Source organism: Chionomys nivalis, chromosome 4, assembly GCF_950005125.1.
Source record: "Chionomys nivalis chromosome 4, mChiNiv1.1, whole genome shotgun sequence".
Classification (NCBI taxonomy): domain Eukaryota; kingdom Metazoa; phylum Chordata; class Mammalia; order Rodentia; family Cricetidae; genus Chionomys; species Chionomys nivalis.
The window spans coordinates 38866975-38890862 of record NC_080089.1 but is presented as its reverse complement, the minus strand read 5'-3'; the positions used below and the strand labels follow the sequence as shown (position 1 = coordinate 38890862).

At 39.9% G+C, this 23888-nt stretch overlaps 1 protein-coding gene across 1 annotated transcript; it reads right to left on the bottom strand.

The window, feature by feature from the left end:
• Positions 1 to 552: 552 nt before the first annotated feature.
• Positions 553 to 2779, bottom strand: Tmem225 (transmembrane protein 225). The gene is made up of 3 exons (XM_057769068.1): positions 2599 to 2779; positions 1890 to 2036; positions 553 to 770 (listed from the first exon to the last, which is right to left on the bottom strand). The coding sequence occupies exons 1-3, from the start codon at positions 2777 to 2779 to the stop codon at positions 553 to 555; spliced, it is 546 nt and encodes a 181-aa protein (XP_057625051.1).
• Positions 2780 to 23888: the final 21109 nt, after the last annotated feature.

The window sequence follows — 23888 nt, the reverse complement described above, 5'->3', positions numbered from 1 at the left end:
AAATACTTGGAAGGCTAGATAGACATCATTTATCCAGAGGCATTGAAGTAGAAATGAAAACATGACATAAAACCACTAGCAAGCTGTCCTGAAAAGTGTTTTCTTATGGTAAACAAAAATGAGATTAGAAAATTGTCTAGACAAATATCAGTTTGAATTAAAAAATCTTCTGGTAGTGGAAGAAATAAGAAAGAATGGAATGTTTAAATTTTATAAATTGTTTATAATATTGATTTGTCTTTCCATCAATATGTTTAAAATATTACAAGTGAAACAAGAAGTATTCTATACTGTTATAGAGTTAACAGTGCATGCAATATTGTTTATTTAAAGTGTATTAATAACAAATATAGAGGGAATTGGTTATCAGGTCAAGATTTAAAAAGTGACATTTTCTAAATCTTTTCATTGACCTCAATGTATTCATACATACATATTCAGAATGTCATACACAGATGCAATGAATGGGTACACATGTATACACACACACGTGCACACACACATACACACAGTCACTTCCATAGCAATGGGCAAAAGGTCGATATTGTTAAGTCATAGAGCCCAGGTTACACGACGTGTTTGGACATGTGGCTTGTTCGAGCTGCCATCCTTTGAGATGGTGGAGTGCACATGGACAATGCTCCGAGGCATTATGGCGCGCTCTGGAAGGGAAATAACTTGGATTGAATTTCCAGTCAGCTTTTTGCCACTACCTTCTCTGTTCAGTAAGCAGGCACATCTATTTGAGGATTGTATGAAACAGAAGATACCTGGAGACAGAGAAATAAGGAAGCAGGATTAGTGTACTGTGCAGAGGTGTGGGACCACTTTGTTCCAAATCCTGAGAAGACTCTGACCATTGGGCCTAGTGAATACTTCCCAGCTACTCTTTGCAGTCATCCTGGAGAAGAATGCGTAAGTCAGAGGAAGTGGAACAATCTACAGTATCTTCAGAGAGTCTCAGTTCCCTGAGAAGGGCTCATTCTCAATGAAGAGATGCTTATACATTGGATCTTTGGGGAGATGCAATTTTTATGAAATTTTAAAGACTTCCCAGGAGAAGGGGAAGAGGACCTCTTGGATCTTGTGGGTCCCTCTTGGATCAGTTTTGATGCTGGCTCTCTTGTAACTGCTTTGGCACCACACTGTTTTCTTGGCTCCCTGGTCCTCTCTAAGATAATAACCTTGTCCTCAGCCACTGCTCTTGGTGGTGACTTTCATGGTCTGTCTCTGCCTTAAAGTTGTGAAGGTACTAAAAACACTAAAAAGGAGATGATGAGAGGTGCTTTGGGAGACAGAGATGGCTTACTCTGTCCAATTTCAGCTTTCTGCTTCTAAGAACTGTTTGGGTAATCCAGGTGATTTTTTCACCCTTAAAGCATGGGGTTTGGCATCTTCTCCTTGATCTTTTATTTTCATTACTTCATACTTGTCTCTGTGTGGATCGACTGATTCCCATCTCTCTTCTAGGCCCCTGAGGATACTCACCACAGGTAAGAAATAATGCGATGGCTAAGTAGACAGTGAAAGTGATCCGTTTGATTTTGTAACTAACGAAGTATACATCTTGACCTTTATTTAGCTTGTGATAATACGCAGAGACTGCATAGAACAAAAGGCAACCTAGTGTTCAAATGAAAGAATTTTTTCTCAAGAAGTTTCTTTAAACTTATTAGTCAAGTCTTCAACCCCCATTCACTTTACTTCCCAAACTATCCCTTCCAGCACAGTTTTTTCATAGAGTGATCATAGTTAGTGATAGATACAACTCAGAAACAATATATACCCTTGAATCAAATAATTGGAAAGGCTACCTATTTAAAGATTACAGATGGGAACCCCCAAGCCCATTGCAATTTCCATTCATACCAGTGAAGCCAGGAAATTACCTGTGAAGAAATTCATGAAGCCAATAACGAGGTGCACACACTTATTTTGAGAAATCATAGAGGTGTACTGAAGACCTAAGGCCAAGTTAAGATAGATGGCTATGTTGAGACTCATCATCATCATGCGTTTGATTTTTCCCAGGCTACCTGTTGGGAAGGAGAGGCTGTACTAAGAGGAACGTATTTCTTCCAGACTTGCTTCCACAATGGTCTAGGTCAATCTTTCATGAGGATCTAAAGAACTCAGATTGCAAAAGGAAGAAAAGAATAAAGAGGCAGTGTGCTTGAGACAACTGAGAGATCTAGCAGAAACTTAGTGCCTTTTAAAGCTTTTTTCTTTTATAACTCATAGGTTTTTAAGTACCTTACTCCACCCATCCTCTCCTAGGGATGCTGAAATCCATTTGCTTTTTGGTCAGCCATTTTTTGTCATACCCCTCATGTCTAATTGTGCTGATTACCTTCCTGCTACTTCCCAGGCTTATCAAAAGTCCAGGCTTATCAAAAGACAGTGAGATCCTAAATTCTTCTCTCAAAATCTAAATGGTGAAATTTTAAAGTTTTCTTTCATTATGTTGTATATGTGAAGGGCTTACTGTTGCCTGAGAAAGTTGCTTCCAGGAATAATGAGTAAGATGATTAGATGATGAAAGTCAAGGAACCATGGGAATTTCCTCTCCACCCACCAGTTTTCATAGTATGTTCTGACCTTCAGGCCAATAAGCAGGACAGCAACCCAGCCATGGACTGTGGGTAGTCTTTTCCTTTCTCAGTTTGGGAATTAATTCCACCCAATTTTCCATGACGATGCCCGTTACCAACATGAGTATGGCCCCACAGGAGAAGACTATGTTGGCATTCTGGATACTTTTGTCTGGGAGATGGATCATTGTGGATAAAAATTTCCACCCAAGACTACCATCAATGTTTCACATGTCTTTTTCTTTGATGAGTTAGAAGATGAAGGACGGAGTCTGAATGTTCACTGACTGCAGAGGTGTTGCCAGAGATATTGGTAGAGGCAGAAGCTGAAGTAACCTGGAGAGCAGAAAAATATAACTTCCTGTTTTTACCATTCATACATAAAGGGCAGACTGTTGTCAGAGCAACAAACTGCCATGGAATCCTCTGTCTGTTGGTTTGACCCTTGACCTTGGGCCATAAAGCATTGGAGCAACAAAGCTATGCAACAGTTCTTTGAGAGAGCTATAGTGTGGCAAGGTCTTATACCATAGAAAAAGATATCAGAAACAGACTCTAAAGACTTTTGACAGGCATAACTGAAGAAGTGCACTATTGCAGTGAGAACGATGTGTACTGGAGTGAGTTGACACTGGGTGAAGTCTGTGATGAGGAGAATCCTCAGGTCTTCTGGATAAGTGCTCAGTTAATTGGCACCATAAAAGGGAATGCCCATCAGAAATTTTGGATGTGTTGTAGAAACTCAGGTCTTCAATGTGGTTTCTCAAAGAAGACTATTTAATTAGGTTTCTAGGGAGAGTAAACATCTGAAACACAAAGAAAAAATGTTCTTGTACACTGGGTCATTTCAGTCCATTCTCTGCCATAAGGCATAGGAATAATTTCTTGTCAGAACTGCCTTTGTAACTTTCAGAGAAAATACATTGAGGAGTCCTCGAAGAGAAAGCCATGGTTTGCACTAGGTTTTAGATCCAGAGGGCTGTTTTAAAACTCCTTACACACCTTTTTACTGGGAACTAAGAAAACTGTCTCCAAATACTTTTCTTTCTATTTCTCACATTTTTCCTTTTCTTAAAAGTATTCTTTTCTCATACACTTTATCCTGTTTATAGTTTCCCTGCCTCTACTTCTCCCAGTTACTCCTTCTTCCATCCATTAGAAAAGAACAGGCTTCTAAGAGATAACAACCAAACATATCAAATATAATAAAATGAAGCAAAAACTATCATATCAAAGTTAGACATGGCAACCTAACAGGAGGAAATGAGTCCTACGAGCAGGTACAAGATTCAATGACCTACTTGTTCTCACAGTCAGGAATCCCATAAAATAATAAGTTAATATCCATAATATAAATGCTGTGAACTTGGTGCAGACCTTCGTAGGCTTACCCACACAACACCCCCTCTATTTTTTTTATTTCAGCACAGGATGTTGAATTTTGTCAAATGCTTTTTCCGCATCTAATGAAATGATCATATGGGCTTTTTTCAGTTTATTTATATGATGGATTACGTTGATTTTCATATGTTCAACCAGCCCTGCATCTCTGGGATGAAGCCTACTTGGTCGTAATGGATAGTTTTTTAAATGTGTTCTTAAATTCTGTTTGCCAGAATTTTTTTTTTTTTTTTGGTTTTTCGAGATAGGGTTTCTCTGTGGCTTTGGAGCCTGTCCTGGAACTAGCTCAGTAGACCAGGCTGGTCTCGAACTCACAGAGATCCGCCTACCTCTGCCTCCCGAGTGCTGGGATTAAAGGTGTTTGCCAGAATTTTATTGAGAATTTTTGCATCAATGTTCATGAGTGAGATTTGTCTGTAATTCTCTTTCTTGGTTGGGTCTTTGTGTGGTTTGAATCAGGGTGACTGTAGCTTTATAAAAAGAGTTTGGCAATGACTCTTCTGATTCTATTATGTGAAACATATTAAGGAGTATAGGTATCAGCTCTTCTTGGAAGTTCTGATAAAATTCTGCATTAAAACCATCAGGTCCTTGCCTTTTTTTTGTTGAGATGTTTTTTATTACAGCTTCTATTTCCTCATGACTTATAGGTCTATTTAAATTGTTTACCTGGTCTTGATTTAATTTTGGTAAATGGTACTTAATTAAAATCAAGTCCATTTCTTTTACATTTTCAACTTTGTGACATATAAGCTTTTGTAGTAAGACCTAATGATTCTATGAATTTCTTCAGTGTCTGTTGTTATGTCCCCCTTTTCATTTCTGATCTTGTTAATTTGCATGTTTTCTCTCTGCCTTTTGATTAGTTTGGATAAAGGTTTGTCAATCTTGTTGACTTTCTCAAAGAACCAGCTCTTTCTTTCATTGATTCTTGGATTGTTTTCCGTGTTCCTATTTTGTTGATTTCAGCCCTCAGTTTGATTATTTCCAGTCTTCTACTCCTCTTGGGTGAATCTGCTTCTTTTTTCCTAGAGCTTTAAGCTGTGCTGTTAGGTCTCCAATGTGAGCTTTCTCCATTTTTTTTTCCAATGTGGGCACTTAGAGCTATGAACTTTCCTCTCAGCACCTCTTTCATCATGTCCCATAGGTTTGGGTATGTTGCGTCTTTATTTTCATTGAATTCAAGGAAGACTTTAATTTCTTTATTTCTTCCCTGATCCAGGAGTGGTTCAGTAGTTGACTGTTCAGCTTCCATGAATTTGTAGGATTTCTGGGGTTAGAATTATTGTTGAATTCTAACTTTATTCCATGGTGATCCAATAAGACACAGGTGGTTACTAATATTTTTTTGTGTCTGTGAAAGCTTGCTTTGTTACCGAGTATGTGGTCAATTTTCAAGAAGGTTCCATGAGATGCTGAGAAGGTATATTCTTTCCTATTTGGGTGGAATGTTCTATAGATGTCTGTTAAGTCCATTTGACTCATTACCTCCATTAATTCTCTTATTTTTCTATTAGGTTTTTGTCTTAATTGACCTGTCCATTGGTGAGAGAGGAGTGTTGAAATCTCCTACTATTAGTGTGTGGGGTTTGTTGTCTGCCTTGAGTTCTAGTAATGTTTCTTTTACATAAGTGGGTGTTTTTATATTAGGGGCATAGATATTCAGGATTGAGACTTCATCCTGATGAATTGTTCCTGCTATGAGTATAAAGTATCCATCTCCATCTCTTCTGATTGATTTTAGATTGAAGTCAATTTTGTTAGAAATTAGTATAGCCACACCCGATTGTTTCTTAGGTCCATTTGATTGAAAAGCCTTTTTCCAACCCTTTACTCTGAGTAGATGTCTGTCTTTGTGGTTGAGGTGTGTTTCTTGTAAACAGCAGAATGTTGGATCCTGATTTCATATCCAATCTCTTAGCCTGTTCCTTTTTATAGGTGAATTGAGTCCATTGATATTAAGTGATATTAATGACCAGTGGTTGTTAACTCTGTTTTTTTTTTTTTTGTAGTAGAGTTTGTGTGTTTCCCTTCTTTGAGTTGTGCTGGTGAAGGGTCGCTAGATGTCTGAGTTATGGTGGGCATTATTGTTTAAATTTGTTTTTATCCTGGAATATTTTTTTCTCCATTGATGGTGAATGAAAGTTTGGCTGGGTATAGCAGTCTGGGCTTGCATCCCTGGTCTCTTAGTTTCTGCAGCACATCTATCCAAGTGTAAGTCTGATAGGTTTACCTTTATAAGTTACTTGACCTTTTTCCTTTGCAGCTTTTAATATTCTTTCTTTATTCTGTATGTTTTGTGTTTTGATTATTATATGGCGAGGGGATGGGTTTTTTTTTTTTTTTGATCCAGTCTATTTGGTGTTCTGTATGCTTCTTGAACCTTCATAGGAATATCCTTTTTTAGGTTGGGAAAGTTTACTTCTATAATTGTGTTGAATATATTTTCTGGGCCATTGAGCCAGAAATTCTTCTCCTTCTTCTACCCCTATTATTCTTAGGTTTGGTCTTTTTATTGTGTCCCAGATTTCCTGGATGTTTTGTGATGAGAATTTGTTGGATTTGCTGTTTTCTTTGAATAGTGTGTTTATTTTCTCTATGGTGTCTTCAGCATCTGAGATTTTTTCTATCTCTTGTATTCTGTTTGTTATGCTTGTCTCTGTCATCTCTGTTTGTTTACCTAGATTTTCCATATCCAGTTGGCCCTCAGTTTGTGTTTTCTTCATTGCCTCCATTTCAGTTTTCAAATCTTGAACTGTTTCCATTATCTGTTTGATTGTTTTTTCTTGGTTTCCTAGAGTATCTTTTACGGATTTACTCAATTCATAGTTTTTGTTATTCTCATGTGTTTCTTTAAGGGAGTTTTTCACATCCTGTTTAAGGGACTCTATCGCTTTCATAATGTCATTTTTTTCTGCTTCTTCTGGATTAGGGTATTCAAGTCTTCCTGTTGTGTGTTCACTGGGTTCTGGTGTTACCATTTTGTATTTCAGATTGTTAGAGGAATTCTTCTTTTGGTGCCTGCCCATCTCTTCCTTCAAATGTACTCTGATGGATCTTCTGGTACAGGATCAGGGCTCCTTGCTGGCCAGGGACCTCGCAGACAAAAGGCCTAGCTTGCTGCTTGCAGGCTTAGTGAAACCAGGCACAGGACTCTTGAAGGTCAAAGGACCCTGCAGACAAAAGGGCGAACTTGGGGAGGAGGGTTGTGTGGAGCTAAGAAGCCCTTGCAGCAGGAGCTAGAGGTGCTGTGCACTCCCTTTCCTCTGGCCGGGCAGGTGCACCCTCACCCCTCTGGGTGGGTAGCCTCAGTGCAGGAACAGGAGCTGCACTCCTGGGCCAAGGACCTCGCAGACACTAGGGCATGCTTGGGGGTGGGGACAGGGATGTGTGGAGCAAAGAAGACTCTGCAGTAGGAGCTGAAGGGGCCCAGTGCTCCTTCCCTGGTTGTTCCACCCCACCCCGGGATGGCCCCTACTCACCAGTCTGAAAGGTTGTCCTCAGCACAGGGACAGGACTCTTGGAGGTCGAAGGACCCTGCAGAAAAAAGGGCGAACTTGGGGGGGGGCGGAGGGAAGGGTTGTGTGGAGCCGAGAAGCCCCTGCCTTAACTAATTTTTACATCTTAAATTCGCCCATAATTCTTGTCTATGTTAGCCATGTGGCTTGGTAACTTTTATCAGTGAGGCATCATAATCTTGTTTCCTGTGTCTGGATGACAACTGTAGAGCAATTCTTTCCTCTTCCCAGAATTCTCCTGTTTTGGTCGCCCTGCTTATACTTCCTGCCTAGCTACTAGCCAATCAGCATTTTATTAAACCAGTACAATTGACAAATCTTTAAAGGGTACAAGACAATTGTCCCACAGCACCACCCATTTTCTTCAAAACAAAAACTCTGAATCTAATTTCCTTTGTTTAGCTTTCTTCCTGACTGTTATCCATAACAACTTGTAACCAACACTCTAAACAAAGACAAACATTCATAATCCATTATTTTTTGGGAAATGTGAGCATAGTTTTCCAGGCTACTTCCTGCTAATTGGGGGCACTGATAATCTTATGGGGACCTAAAGAAAATTGAGGATCATTGTCAAGTCCTGACTGGAATATTCTGTGAGGCTTGATCATCTCAGCCAACAGTTTTGAGGATTTTCTGAATATTGAACTCAGACAAAACTCCAACAGAGGTCCTCTGAAATGTTGGATCATCTGTGTCATCTGCTTCTATCAGAGATTTTTCAGCGGGTCTTCCTTGATCAAACCTGATTTTTCTTTTTCTTTTTATTGAGTTTTATTGAGTTCTACAGTTTTCTCTGCTCCACTCTCTGCCTCTCCCCTTCTCCCTTCAACCCTTCTCCAAAGTCCCTGTGCTCCCAATTTATTAAGGAGATCTTCTCTTTTTCTACTTTCTATTTCCCATGTCGATTAGTGTAACATGAGCAGTCCTGTTTGTTTGTTGGGGTTTTTGTCCCTCCTAGTACCCCACAACTGTTATCCCCAAAGAAAATCATACATAGGTCTCCATAAATTATAAGCTGATTGGCCCATTAGCTCTAGCCTCTCACTGGCTAACTCTCACATCTTGATTAATCCATTTTTCTGATCTATGTTAGCCATGTGGCTCAGTACCTTTTTCAGTGGTGCAGATCACATCCTGCTGCTTCAGTGGTCTGGGCAGGAGTGGGAGGACTCAACTTCCTCCTTCCCAGAATTCTCCTGTTTTCATTATATCATTTCTACTTCCTGTCTGGTTCTCTCACCTATATTTCCTGCCTGGCCAATCAGCATTTATTATAACATGACTGACAGAATACAGACAATTCTCCTGCACCACTTCCCCCTCTATTTTTTTTTTAAAAAAAAAAAACAAAGGAAACTATCCATAGTCTATTTTTTTGGGAATGTGGGCATAGTATTTTAGGCTACTTCCAGCTGTTTGGGGGCACTGATAATCCTGTGGGAACCTAAAGAAAATTTAGAGTTATCATCAAGTCCTGACTGAAGTATCCTGTGAGTCTTGATCATCTCAGGCAGCAGTCTTGAATCTGTTCTGGATGAAGAACTCAGATATCTGGGCCGGAGATTTCTCAGGTGGTCTTCCTTGATCAAAGCTGATTTTTCTTAACTCTGAATAAATCCACAGCCTCTCATTTTCTGTGGAAACAAAAGCAAAATCTCTTCTCCAAAGTAACATACCTTTTGACTTTAATTTTGAAGCCAAGGTATTTTCAAAATACCTATCTTGGATTCATTTAACAGCATTTATAAGCAAATATCTTTTAGCAACTGTTGCTCCTTCTTCAGCATTCAAACAATTTAAAGAGAGCATAATAACATACAGTATCAAGATTCTCTGCGTATTTTCCATTTTGTGTGGCTTTACTTTAACCTCTATTTCTTTTATTTTTACTTTTTGAGACAGGTTCTCTGTTTATCTTTGTCCTGGAATTCCCTCTGTAAACCAGGCTACCCTTGAACTCACAGAGATCCATCTCTCTCTGCCTCCCAGGCTACTATCTTTCTTTCTTTCTTTCTTTCTTTCTTTCTTTCTTTCTTTCTTTCTTTCTTTCTTTCTTTCTTTCTTTCCTTCCTTCCTTCCTTCCTTCCTTCCTTCCTTCCTTCCTTCCTTCTTTCCTTCCTTCTTCCTTCCTTTCTTTCCTCTTTCTTTCTTTCTTCTTTCTTTCTTTCTTGTACTTTAATCTTTAGCCTGTATATATTTTTAACACACTGTAAACCATTTAGAGGTTTTCTTACTCTTTGAATCTCTCTTTACTGTATATCTCTCTTTTTCTGACCACATGGGTCTTTAATTTGCTAAGGAATATGGAGAAGTTTTTGCCACAACTCTATGGCATTTTAAGGTCCTTTCCAGGAAGCAAGCTGCAATAGTGTGTCCATAAACAACAGTCAAAAACTCCTATGTCATTTTCTTGCCAGGAAGCAAGCTGCAACAATGTATCCATAGCTCCATAGTCCGGACTGCCTGCTTGAAAGAGTCAGAGTTTTCCCTAGCAGGAAGGCCCAGAAAGCCTTCATTTGAAAACAGTGCAGGTTTTTTTCCTGATACGACTGAAAACTGAAATGCTTTACTCTAGTCTTTACCAAGTTTTTTAGGCTTTATGTGGATGTAGTTATCCATGTGGGCACCATTTTGTATCATGAGGACCACATTGGGCGCCATTCTGTAACATGGATGATTCTGTTTGTTTGTTGGGGTTTCTGTCCCACCCGGTACCCCACAACTGTTTAGCCCCAAAGAAAATCACACATAGGTCTCCGTAAATTATAAGCTGATTGGCCCATTAACTCTAGCCTCTCACTGGCTGACTCTCACATCTTGAGTAACCCATTTTTCTGATCTATGTGGCTCAGTACCTTTTTTCAGTGGGACAGATCACATCCTGATGCTTCGGTGGTCTGGGCAGGAGTGGGAGAAATCAACTTCCTCCTTCCCAGAATTCTCCTGTTTTCATTATATCATTTCTACTTCCTGTCTGGTTTTCCTGCCTATACTTTCTGCCTGGCCAATCAGCGTTTATTTATAACATGATTGACAGAATACAGACAATTCTCCTGCACCAGATTAGATCTATGTAAGTTTCTCTTAGTGTCCTCATTGCTATCTAAGTTCTCCAGAATTCTGGTTTGTAGGCTGGTTTTCTTTGCTTTACGTTTAAAAACCACTTAGAGTGAGTATGTGTGATAATTGTCTTTCTGGGTCTGAGTTACCATACTCAATATGTTTCTTTTCCAAATTCATATATTTGCCCACATATTTCAAGATGTCATTATTTTTTCTGCTGTGTAGTACTCCATTGTGTAAATGTACCACATTTTCCTATCCATTCTTCAACTGAGGGGCCTCTAGGTTGTTTTCAGGTTTTGGCTGTTATAAATAATGCTGCTGTGAACATAACTGAACAAATGTCCTTGTGATATGATTGATATGATTGAGCATCCTTTGGGTATATGCCTAAGAGTGGTATTGCTGGATCTTGAGGTAAACTGATTCCTAATTTTCTCAGAAATCATCATTCTGATTTCCTAAGTGGATGAAGAAGTTTGCACTCCCACAAGCAGCGTGGTAGTGTTTCCCTTACTCCACATTCTCTCCAGAATAAGTTGTCATCAATTTTTTTTTTATCTTGGCCATCCTGAGAGGTATAAGATGCTATCTCAGAGTTGTTTTGATTTGATTTCTCTGATGGCTAAGGATGTTGAACATTTCCTTAAGTGTCTTTTGGCTCTATGAGATTATTCTATTGAGAGCTCTCTGTTTATGGCTATACCCCAGTTTTTTTTATTGGATTTTTTTTGGTATCTAACTTATTGAGTTTTTTTTTTTGCATATTTTGGGATTATTCTTCTGTCAGATGTGGACTTGGTGAATATTTTTTTCCCATTCTGTATGCTGCAATTTTGTTTTGTTGCCCATGTCCTTTGTTTTACAGAAACTTCTCAGTTTCAGGAAATTCCATTTATTATTACTCTCAGTGTCTGTGCTACTGGTGTTTTATTTAGGAAGTGGTGTCCCGTGCCAGTACATTTGAGGCTACTTTCCACATTCTCTTCTCTGTGGTCCAGTGTGGTTGGTTTTATGTTGCGGTCTTGGATCCATTTGGACTTGAGTTTTGTGCATGGGGATGAATATTGATCTATTTGCATTCTTCTACATGTCGACATCCAGTTATGTCAACACCATTTGTTGAATATGCTTTCTTTTTTCCATTTTATGATTTTAGCTTCTAATTTTAGTTTGATGTCTATTTTGTTAGATATTAAGATAGCTACGCAGCTTGTTTCTTAGGTCCCTTTAGCTGGAAAATCTTTTCATGACCCTTTACTCTGAGGTAATGTCTGTCTTTGTAGTTGAAGTGTATTTCTTGTATGCAGTAGAAGGATGGGTAATATTTTTGTATACAGTCTGTTAGCCTGTGTCTTTTTATAGGTGAGTTGATATTAAGGGATACTAATGACCAGTGATTTCTAGTTTCTGTTATTTTTGTCTTTGTTGTTGGTGGTCATTTTATGTGTGTGTTTCTCTTCTTTTGGATTTGATGGTGTGGGATTATCTATTGCCTGTGTTTTTGTGGATGTAGCTAACTTCTTTGGGTTGGAATTTTCTTTCTAGCAATTTCTGTGAGGCCAGATTTGTGGATCGGTATTGATTAAATCTGATTTTGTTATGGAATATCTTGTTTTGTCCATAGCAATCTTGGCTGGTATTTATGGTTTCTTAGTGTCTGCATAATACCTAACCAGGACATTCTGATTTTCTTTTCTTTTCTTTTTAGTTCAGTCTACTTGATGTTCTGTAAGCTTTTTGTATTTTCATAAGTATGTCCTTCTTTAGGTTGGGAAAATTTTCTGTTATGATTTTGTTGAGTATATTTTCTAAGTCTTTGTGCTGGACTTCTCCTTTTTCAATTTCTATTAGTCTTAGGTTTGGTCTTTTCTGGTGTCCCACATTTTCTGTACATTTTGTGTTAAGAATTTATTGGATTTAATATTTTCTTTAACTGATGAATATATTTTCTTTATTATATCAACACCTGAGATTCTCGCTTTTATCTCTTGTATTCTGTTGGTTTTGCTTGCATCTTTAGTTCCTGATTATTTACTCAGATTTTCCATTTCCAGATTTATTGCCTCTATTTCAGTTTTCAAGCCTCAAACTGTTTCTTTCCCTTGTTTGATTGCTTTTTTTTTTAAAAAAATATTTTTAATATAACAATCCCAGTTTCTTATTCCTCCTCCCCTCCTGCTCCCTTTTTCCTGCACCCCACCTTTCATCTACTCCTCAGAGAGCTTAAGACCTCCCCTGGGAAGTCAACTGAGACTGTCCCATCTGCTTGTTGAGGCAGGACTAAGGTCCCTGCCCCCCGCACTCTGCCTAGGCTGAGCAAGGTATTTCTACACAGAGAATGGGCTCTACAAAGTCAGTTTATGAATAAGAGTTAGATCCTGGTCCCACTGTCAGTGGCCCCATATACTGCCCAAGCTACACCATTGTCACCTGTACTCAGGAGGCCTAGTTCAATGCTATGCAGGTTGCCCAGTTGTCATTCAGGAGTCAGTGATCTTCCACAAGTTCAGGTCAGCTGATTCTGTGGGTTTCTTCATTATAGTCTTGATCCCCTTGTTCATATTTTCACTTGGACCCCCCATCTCTTTGCCTGGATCTAAACTGAGTGGTTAGTTGTTGATCTCTGCATCTGCTTCCATCTGTTTCTGGAAGAGGGTTCTAGCTTCTCTGGGGGTTGTGAACTGTAGGCTGGTTATTCTTTGCTTTACATCTGGTATCCACTTATGAGTGAGTACATACTCTGTCTTTCTGAGTCTGGGTTACCTCACTCAGGATGAATTTTCTAGTTCCATCCATTTGCCTGAAAATTTAAAAATGTCATTGGAAAAACTTTTTATATCAATATTTCCAATAAGGAAACCTTGGCTTAAAGAGGTGAGATAACCTGGCTACAGAACACAAAAGCTAATATAATAGAAGTCATGGAGTTTTGTATTTTATTTATTTAAGATTTTATTTACTCTTTCTTTTACTTTTTTGAGACAGGGTTTCTCTATGTATCTCTGGCTATGCTAGAACTCACTCTGTAGATCAGGCTGTCCTCAAACGCAAAGATCTGTCCTTATCTGCCTCCTGAGTGTTGGGATTAAATTCATGAATCAACATACTCAGCTTAGCAGAAATAGGTCTCAATCAGTCTTGAAAATGAAAATGTCTGCACATGTATTCTTTCTCTGTTTCTCTCCTTCCTCTACAGTACCCTGTCTCCCATGCTCCTCTCTCTCTCCATCCTTTTCTCTCAATGAGCTCTGTCCAGTTTTTTAGATGACAAGATTATTATGGTCCACCAGAGAAAACATACCATGAATAATGAATCATATCACCCTTCTGATCAAAATCCACCATACTGACTAGTTTTATGTCAGATTGACACAAGATAGAGTCATTTGAGAGAAGAGAATCTCAATTAAGAAAATGTCTTTAGGCTATATACCCAAAAGTAGTATTGCTGGGTCTTGATGTAGGTTGTTTCCTAATTTTCTGATGAAATTGCCATACTGATTTCCAAAGCAGCTATACCAGTTTCTACTCCCACCAGCAACGAATAAATGTTCTTTTTACAACACATTGTCTCCAGCATAAGCTGTCATCAATAATTTTGATATTGGCCATTCTGACAGGTGTAATATGGAATCTCAGAGTTGTTTTGGTTTGCCTTTCTCTGATGTCTAAGAATGTTGAACATTTTTTAAATGTCTTTCAGCCAATTTATATTCATCTGTTAACAGTTCTCTGTTTAGGTCTGTACCCATTTTTTACTTGGATTATTTGTTCTTTTGATGACCAATTTCTACAGGTTTTTGTATATTTTGGGGATCAGTCCTCTGTCAGATGTGGGATTGGTGAAGATATTTTCCTATCCTCATATCATAAGGATCATAAGGACAACCATACCTCAACTATGTTCATAGCAGTATTATTTGTAATAGCCAGAAACTGAAAACAACCTAAGTGCCCCTCAAGCAAAGAATGGATAAAGAAAATGTGGTAAAGTTACACAACGGAGTACTGCAACAGTGGGAAAACATAATGACATCTTGAATTTGCAAGCAAATGGATGGATCTAGAAAACATCATGAGTGAGTGAGTGAGGCAACTCAGACCCAGAAAGACAAATATAATATGTACTCACTCATAAGTGGCCTTTATACATAAAGCAAGGAAAACCAACCTACAATTCACAACCCCAGAGAACTTAGACAAAAAAGAGTGCCCTAAAAGAGATAAACATGGATCTGATCTACATGGGAAGTAGGAAAAGACAAGATCTCCTGAGTAAATTGGAAGTGTAGAAATCATGGGAGAGGTTAGAAAGGGAGGGGGAGAAAGGGAGGAGAGTGGAGAAAATTATAGCTCAGTAAAAATAATAAAAAATAAATATATAAAGGAAGAAAATGTCTTGATAAGATCTGGCTATAGGCAAGCCTGTAGGACATTTTCTTAATTAGTGATTGATTTTTGAAAAGTCCAGAGTCTAGGGGGTCAAGCTACTCTTGGCTGATGGTCTTGGGAACAAGAAATCAGGCTGTATAAGCCATAAGTAGCAAGCCATAAAGCAGAGTCCCTCCATGGCTTCTGTTTCATTCCTGTCTACAAGTTCCTGCTCTGACTTAGCTCAGTGATGGCTGTTAATAAACTCATTTCTCTCCAAGTTTGTTTTTGTTCAGTTTTTTTTTGTCAAAGCAACAGAAATCCTGACTAAGATACCCATGAAAGGTTGGAGGCTAGTTTTTAAATTGGGAATTCATTTCTAATTATATCCTCACATAAAAGTGTTTTTATCTCATAGTTGTTTTAGAAAGTAGAAATAGCAATAGTGTGGTATTGATTGCAGGTTTCTTCTTCAAATAATTGGATGTGTTCCCATTGAGACAATTAAGTCTTTCCAAATAGGACTAGCTCAAGAGACTGTAAGAAAGATGAAATGATTATTAATCTAAATTATTCTCTCTTCTTAGTAGGATGTGTAGGTGCTTCTGTGATACAAGTGGTGATTACAAGAATCATAAGGCCTAGTAAATTACAATGAACTTCTGAACTTTTATAATCCTGGGATCTTGTGGGTGAATTTTTAATTGTGTTCTTTCTGTGATTCCTGTCTAGGTATTGTTTCCTTTCACCTTAAGGGAGAGGGTGATATATGAATTCATTGGCTCAATGAGAAATGTACTTTGGCCTGGTGACCTTCTTTATCTAATGTCTAAGTGGTCTCACTCTGGCTTGAAGAATATATATTCAAGGCTATATATACAAGTTCTCCTGTAGCAAGAAATCCTGGAGTCTGAAAATAAAGGCACAAAGAGACAATATGAATCCTGGGGGACTTACATAAAGGAAATTTCTCTCTGCTTGATGGGCCTAAGTGAAGAAAACGTTAACAGGCAAACAGTACTCACACTGCACATGTTTATGGAGCATGTATACACTTGCAATCAGAGGCATTTTATACCACTTGGCCTCTCCTTTCTTATTCAAGAATCTTTCAAGTCTGCTAAGATTTGATCATGTGCAGAAGTAATTGATAGACTTTGCTATGTTGTAAGATTTCCTAACTCTGTAATTCAGTGAATACTCAAGCCTTTGATTATGCTTGTTCTTCCCAATAAGCTGGCTTCAACATGATACTGTCTAGAAAGTCACAAATAATTTTTATCTCACAAATCATCTACTTGTATAATGAAGGGAAACATGCATTCTTATATATCATCATGATACATAATCATGATAGGCTGGTAGAAAATTATTTTCATTAAACATGACTTATAGCATGTACATTTCATTAGCTAATAATCTAGAATAGTTTGCTGTGCTGGAAGGACAAATGGAAGTAGAATAGCTGATTATTTAGGACATTTAATTTTAAAGATAAACATTTTCTGCCCATAACCACCTACCGTCCTTATACCATAAACCTAACTGTTCATATCCTGTTTTATTTTTGTTTAGTACAGATACAGATTTTACCCTGATGCAGGGTGGTTTCTTTTTTTTTTTTTTATTCTTTTTTACTTAAAATTTCCAACTGCTCCCCGTTTCCCATTTCCCTCCCCCTCCTCCCACATATTGCCCCCTCCCCCCGCTCCCCTCCCCCTATCCCCACTCCACTTCTCCTCCCCCTAGTCCACTCCCCCTCCCTCTCAATACTGAAGAGCAGTCCAAATTCCCTGCTCTACATGAAGACCAAGGTCCTCCCACTTCTATCTAGGTCCAGGAAGGTGAGCATCCAAACAGGCTACGCTCCCACAAAGCCAGTTCATGTATTAGGATCGAAACCTAGTGCCATTGTCCTTGGCTTCTCATCAGCCTTCATTGTCCGCCTTGTTCAGAGAGTCCAGTTTCAACCCATGCTTATTCAGTCCCAGTCCAGCTGGCCTTGGAGAGCTCCCAATAGATCAGTTCCACTGTCACAGTGGGTGGGTGCACCCCTCGTGGTCCTGATTTCCTTGCTCATGTTCTCCCTCCTTCTGCTCCTCATTTGGACCTTAAGAGCTCAGACGGTTGATCCCAATTGGGTCTCTGTCTCTCTCTCGATCCATCGCCAGATGAAAGTTCCTGTGCCATTCTCCTTGGCCTCTCGTCAGCTCTCATTGTCCACCACATTAAGAGAGTCCGGTTTTATCCCATGTTTTTTTCAGTAGCAGTCCAGCTGGCCTTGGTGAGCTCCCAATAGATCGGCCCCCCTGTCTCAGTGGTTGGGTGCACCCCTCATGGTCCTGACTTCCTTGTTCATGTTCTTTCTCCTTCTGCTCCTCATTATAACCTTGGGGCAGGGTGGTTTCTTATTTGAGTCCATGGACTAACAGAGTATCTGTTTAATTTTTTTCCTTAGGACCTCTAATACTCCCAAGATAACTTCCCTTGGCTTCCTCGAATGTTTGGATTGTTTGCTCCTGTTCTGAATTGTAACCATTCTCTAGAAGGAGTCCGTATGAGGACTTGCTTGCTGGAGCTGGAGCTTGGCAGATCTTGTGGGTTTAAACAACTTATAGCACAATTTTTGCTTTTTACTTACCAGAATCACCAGACTACTGGCTTTTGGAGGTCACAGACATGACAGCTGAATGGGAGGAGGAGGCTTTCACATTTACCTGAACATTATACATGCTAATAATAATCTGGGATTTTTATTTGGTGCTCTTACAATAACTGACTCATTAAATACCCTCCCAACTGCATTTTAAATATGTTCAATAAATCATCTGTTGACTAAAATTGAATTGACTTCTTGAACTCTTTGACACAGGAAAAAATTTTCTGAACAGGACACCAATAGCTCAAACATTAATACTAGTAATTAGTAAATGAAACCTCATGAAACTGAAAAGCTTCTGTACAGCAAAGGACACTATTATTAAGCAATGCATCATCCTACAGAATGGGAAAAAACTTTACAAATTATACATCTGGTAGAGGATTAGTACCTACAATATATTAAGAAGCAAAAGTAGCAACAACAACCACATGCCAAACCAATCAACCACTCAGCCACTCAACCACCCAACCAACCAAATCAACCAACCAACCAAGCAACTAGCCAAACAACCAAAAAACCCAACCAAACAACCCACCCACCCGCCCACCAACCAACCAACCAAACCAATCAACCAACCAGCCCATCAAAAAAAAAAAAAAAACAACAACAAAAAAACCCCAAACTCCAACCAAACCAAACCCTTAGTATCAAGAAAATAAATATACCAAGTAGAAATAGGGTATATAACTGAACAGAAAGTTCTCAAAAGATAAAACATAAATGACCAAGAAACACTTAAGAATGTTCATCATCCAAGGCTGTAAGGGGAATGCATTTTTTGGAACTTTTTCATTGATTATTTACTTTCTATTTGCTCCAAGAAGATTTAACTGAAATTCCATTAATTGGCATAATTTATATAATTCCTGCATTAAAGCATTTTTTCTTTATAGTTTCCCACCCTTCTCATAGACATGCCAATTAAGAAATTAATACCCAAGGCCAATAGTTTTTTTAAAAAATAGTGTTTATTGAGCTATGTATTTTTCTATGCACTTCTTCCTTCATTTTTCCCCCGCCCCCCATTCTACCCTCTTCCATGATCCCCACACTCCCAATTTGCTCAGGAGATCTTGTCTTTTTCTACTTCCTTTGTAGATCAGATCCATGTATATCTCTTTTAGGCCTCTCTTTGTTGTCTAAGTTCTCTGGGGTTGTGAATTGCAGGCTGTTTTTTTCTTTGCTTTATGTCTAAAAGTCACTTATGTGTGAGTACATATTATATTTGTCTTTCTGGGTCTGCATTACCTCACTCACTCATGGTATTTTCTAGATCCATCCATTTGCTTGCAAATTTCAAGATGTCATTATGTTTTCCCTCTGTGTAGTACTCCACTTTGTAAATGTACCACATTTACTTTATCTATTCTTCAGTTGAAGGCACTTAGGTTGTTTCCAGGTATAGTAGGAGGAGCGGGCTGCATCCTACTGCCTGGATAGCTTAACCCCCAAAATAACCACACAGAAACTGTATTCATTTAAATACTGCCTGGCCCATTATTTATAGCCTCTTGTTGGCTAACTCTCCCATATTAGTTTAACCCATCTCCATTAATGTGTATTGCTACTTGACTGTGACTTACCGGCATGGGTCTAACCAGCATCCGTCTCGAGCAGGAGAACCATGGCGTCTGCCACACTGCCTTCTTCTTCCCAGCATTCACTTCTTTTTTCCACACCTACCTAAGCTCTTCCCTATCAAAAGACCGAGGCAGTTTCTTTATTCAACCAATGAATGTATCACAAATATGGAAGGACCTCCTACACCATCCAGGTTCTGGCTATTATTACAAATAATGCTGCTATGAACATAGTTGAGCATATAGGGATACTAGGAGTATATCTAAACAGCAAGCCAACAGCCAATATCAAACTAAATGAAGAGAAACTCAAAGCGATCCCACTAAAGTCAAGAACAAGATAAGGTATGCACTCTCTCCATATCTATTCAATATAATACTTAAGGTTCTAGCTAGATCAATAAGACAACAAAATGAGATCAAGGGGATACAAAATAAGAAAAGAAGTCAAACACTCACTATTTGTTGATGATATGATAGTTTATATAAGTGACCAAAGAGATTCTACCAAGGAACTCCTACAACTGATAACCACCTTCAGTAATGTAACAGGATATAATATTTAACTAAAAAAAAAATTAACAGCCCTCCTTTGATGTGGGAGTCTCCTCTGTATCCTGTGAATATTTTTGGTTAATAAATAAACTGTCTTAGGCCTGCACAGGGCAAAATATAGGTAGGCGGGGAAAACTAAACTGAATGCTTGGAGAAAGAAGGTGGAATAGAGAGATGCCATGTTGCTGCCATGGGGAACAGATATGCTGGTAACTTGCCAGTAAGCCACAACCATGTGGCGATACACAGATCAATAGAAATGAGTTAAATTAAGATGTAAGAGTTAGCAAATAAGATGCTAGAGCTAATGGAGCAACCAGTGATTTAATTACTACAGTTTCTGTGTGGTTATTTTGGGGCTGAGCAGCCAGGAACAAACAAGCGACCTCCTACAACACTACTTTATACAGATGATAAAATGGGTTGAGAAAGAAATCACAGAAATACCACCCTTCACAATAGCCACAAATAACATAAAATATCTTGGAGTAACTCTAACCAAACAAGTGGAAGACCTGTATGACAAAAACTTTAAATCTTTGAAGACATTAATTGAAGAATATACCAGAAAATGGAAAGAGCTCCCATGTTTAGGTAAATAGAATTAGCATAGTAATAATGGCAATCTTACCAAAAATAATCTACAGATTAAATGCAATGCCCATCAAAATCCCAGCAAACTTCCTTACAGATCTCGAAAGAACAATACTCAACTTTATATGGAAAAGCAAAAAACCCAGGATATCCAAAACAATTCTATACAGTAAAGAAACTTTTGAAGGTATCTCAATCCCTGACTTCCAACTCTACTATAGAATTACAGTACTGAAAACAGCCTGGTAATGGTATAAAAACAGACAGGAGGACAAATGGAATAGAATCAATTACCTGGATTTCGGATATCGGTCCACACATAAACACTTGAGTTTTGACAAAGAAGCAAAAAAAAAAAAAAAAAAAAAAAAAAAAAAAAAAAAAAAAAAAAAAAAAAGCATATTCAACAAATGGTGCTGGCTGCTGGCATAACTGGATATTATCAACATGTAGATGAATGCAAATAGATTTCTATTTATCTCTGTACACAAAACTCAAGTCCAAATGGACCAAAGACTTCAACATAAAACCAGCCACACTGAACCTGATAAAAGAGAAAGTGGGAAGTATATTTGAACATATTGGCGCAGGGAACTACTTCCTAAGTAAAACATCAGTATCACAGCTACTTTTCTTTGCTTCCTTGCTCTTACCCTTGCTTTAAAGTCCACTCCTTCATGGGCATTAGAGTTTACTTCTTTGGGATTCTTGCGTATACTGAAAACCAGCTGAGATATACGGTTTGTGAATTGAACAATTACTGGATTCTTGGATCTTCTGTTGATAGACAGCCATCTTTAGATTACTTGGACCATAGCCTATAAGTCATTCTAGAACCTTGACTAATGCATTTATCAAAATATATCAGCCCCACCCAGGCCTGGCCACTTAGGCCTGAATCAGTGATAGACACATGCGGCACCCAGCACCCAGATTTTGGGTCTGTGGAAGCTGCAGTCAACCAGGAGCCACTGACCCCACCGTGAGTCTTCCTGGTGTCTCTATAGCTGGACAATCAGATACTATTATACCAAGTTCTGACCAAGGTCTCTAGGCCCAGGCACAGGAGTGAAAAAGGCAATATAGCTGCACCATCCCTTATGGCTGGGATGGGCAGTGCTCAACCAAGTGCCACCTGTGATTCAACAAAGATCCCTGGTGCTGGGTGGTTGGACTCTATTATGTTGAGAGAGCACAGGGTGAGGAGGTGAAAGAGAGGGAGAAGTTGAATGGTTTGTAGATTAGGGAGAGAGACAGATCTGTAGAGCTGAGGGTGGTGAGGAACAGGCTGATGTGAAAGGTCAGCTGTCCAGAGAGATGTCGGAGCCTTGGCTATGACCAAGGGCCAGGTCTTGATCTGGGCCCCTGAAATAGCTGAGGGGTCCTGTGTTGATGTCTACCATTTCTGTTGTCATTGGGGGCCATGCAAAGGCATGTGGTCTGGACCACCACCTGGGGCCACGTTGGTTGTCCAAGGGTCGTGCTGCCATGGGGACCATGCCAATCTGGGTGTCCTACATAACCATCTGTGGCCATGGTGACATCCTGGCCCTGGCTTCTGCCAAGGACGATGTCTGAGTCACTGGTCCGGCCCAAACTGGGGTCTGTATTGATGCCCCTGGCCCATGTTGCCACCAGGGCTCATGTGGATGCCTGAGGTCGCTACTTGTGACCACGTTGCTGCCTGTGCCAGGCTTATTTGGCTGGCCGGGTCTGTCAACTGGGGTCATGGTATTGTCTGGACCAGGGCTGTGGCTGAGGGTCATGTCTGACTGAGTCCATGGCCCTCAACGTCCAGGGTCTGTGTTGATGTCTGTGGCTCATGAGACCATCAAAGACCATGCTGATGCCAGCTGTGTAGACTGACACCTGGAACCATATTGGTGTCTGAGGGCCGCACTACTGCATGGGGATCATACTGGTCCAGATGGCCTGAGGTGCCACCTGGGGCCATGATGACATCTGGGAGTGGGGCGCTGTCTAGAACCATGGCTGGGTCCGTTTTCCTACCACAGGGTCTGATTTGATATCTACGGCCTGTGTTAGCGTAGTGGTTATGGGAACCATGCTGTTCTGAGCTGGCCCACCCTCCACTGGCCCTGGGATGGCTGGTCTTGCCCTTCGCTGCTCCTGCAGCAGGCGAGCTGGCCCTACCTTGCCCCACCCCTCACCACAGATGTGCACCTCACCTGGGAAACATACTAGAGCTGATCTTGTGGTCAGGAACTCAGTTGAGCCAACACTGAGGGTAGGAAAGCAAGAGAGCTGACCCCCCCTTGTCTGCCTGTGGTGGCATGGGTGAGGGAAATATGCCCTCCTCTCCCGTCCTTCCTTACCACCTTCAGCAGGTGAGAGAGCTGGCCCTGAGGTCACAAGGGTGGGAGAGCTAGCCCTGACCTTACCTGCAGGAGAAAGCAGCTTCTGCTTCCCATCTGGGCAGCACACTAGAACTGAGCCTGCTGTCAGGAATGCAGGTGAGCCAGCACTGAGAGTGTGAGAGCAGGAGAGCTGATCTCCCACCCCCATACCGCCGCAGCAATCAGGAGAGATCTGTACCTTGCCTGAGAAAAACAGTAGAGCTGGACCTGGTGATAAGAATGAGGTGGACTGGAGAGATGGCTCAGTGGTTAAGAGCATTGCCTGCTCTTCCAAAGGTCCTGAGTTCAATTCCCACCAACCACATGGTGGCTCACAACCATCTGTAAAGAGGTCTGGCGCCCTCTTCTGGCCTTCAGTCATACAGACAGAATATTGTATACATAATAAATAATGTTTTTTTTTTTTTAAAAAAAAAAGAATGAGGTGGATCTGGCCCAAGATTAGGAGAACTGACCCTGCTCCTTGCTGTAGGCAGCATTGGGTGAGTCAGCCCTGGCAGCGCTGGAGAGCTTATCTGGGTAGTGAAGATGTGGGAAAGTGAAGACCACTGAGCTAACCAACCCAGTTACCACTCAGGCCCAGAACTAGGCCCAGAACCTACAGATCCAAACCAGTAGGATCTCCATGACACCGGACAACAGGATATCCAAGAGGAGCCCCAGTGAGACCTTTATCAGGGGTTTAGCAGAAACCAGAGGCCTTGAGCCAGACCAATGACTCATAGCAATGAACAAGTAAAGATGAACAGACTCAAGGGTGAACTGTGACTAGCGGGCTGCACGACAGCTTCCGAAAGATTCTTCATTTTTTTTTTTTTTTTTTTTTTTTTTTTTTTTAGTGTTGATTTGTTTGTTTTTCTTTTAAATTGGGGTTTGTTGTGGGGGAGGTTGCAAGGGCAGAGAGTGGATGCGAGGGAGATAAGGGGGATCAGAATGCATGATGTGAAATCCACAAAGAATCAATAAAAGTAAAACAAAGCAAAAAGAAAACAACAACAAAAAACTGTTGCGTGCAAACATTTTAAATAAATGATAGCAGGCTAGACGTATCCTCTATGCATCCAGTTAATGGGAAGAGCAGAACAAGAAACAGTAGACTCTGCTCCAAGGAGAGCCAGAGGAAGAGCTTCGGAGATTCACAAAAGCAGTGATGTGAAAGTGTCACGGCT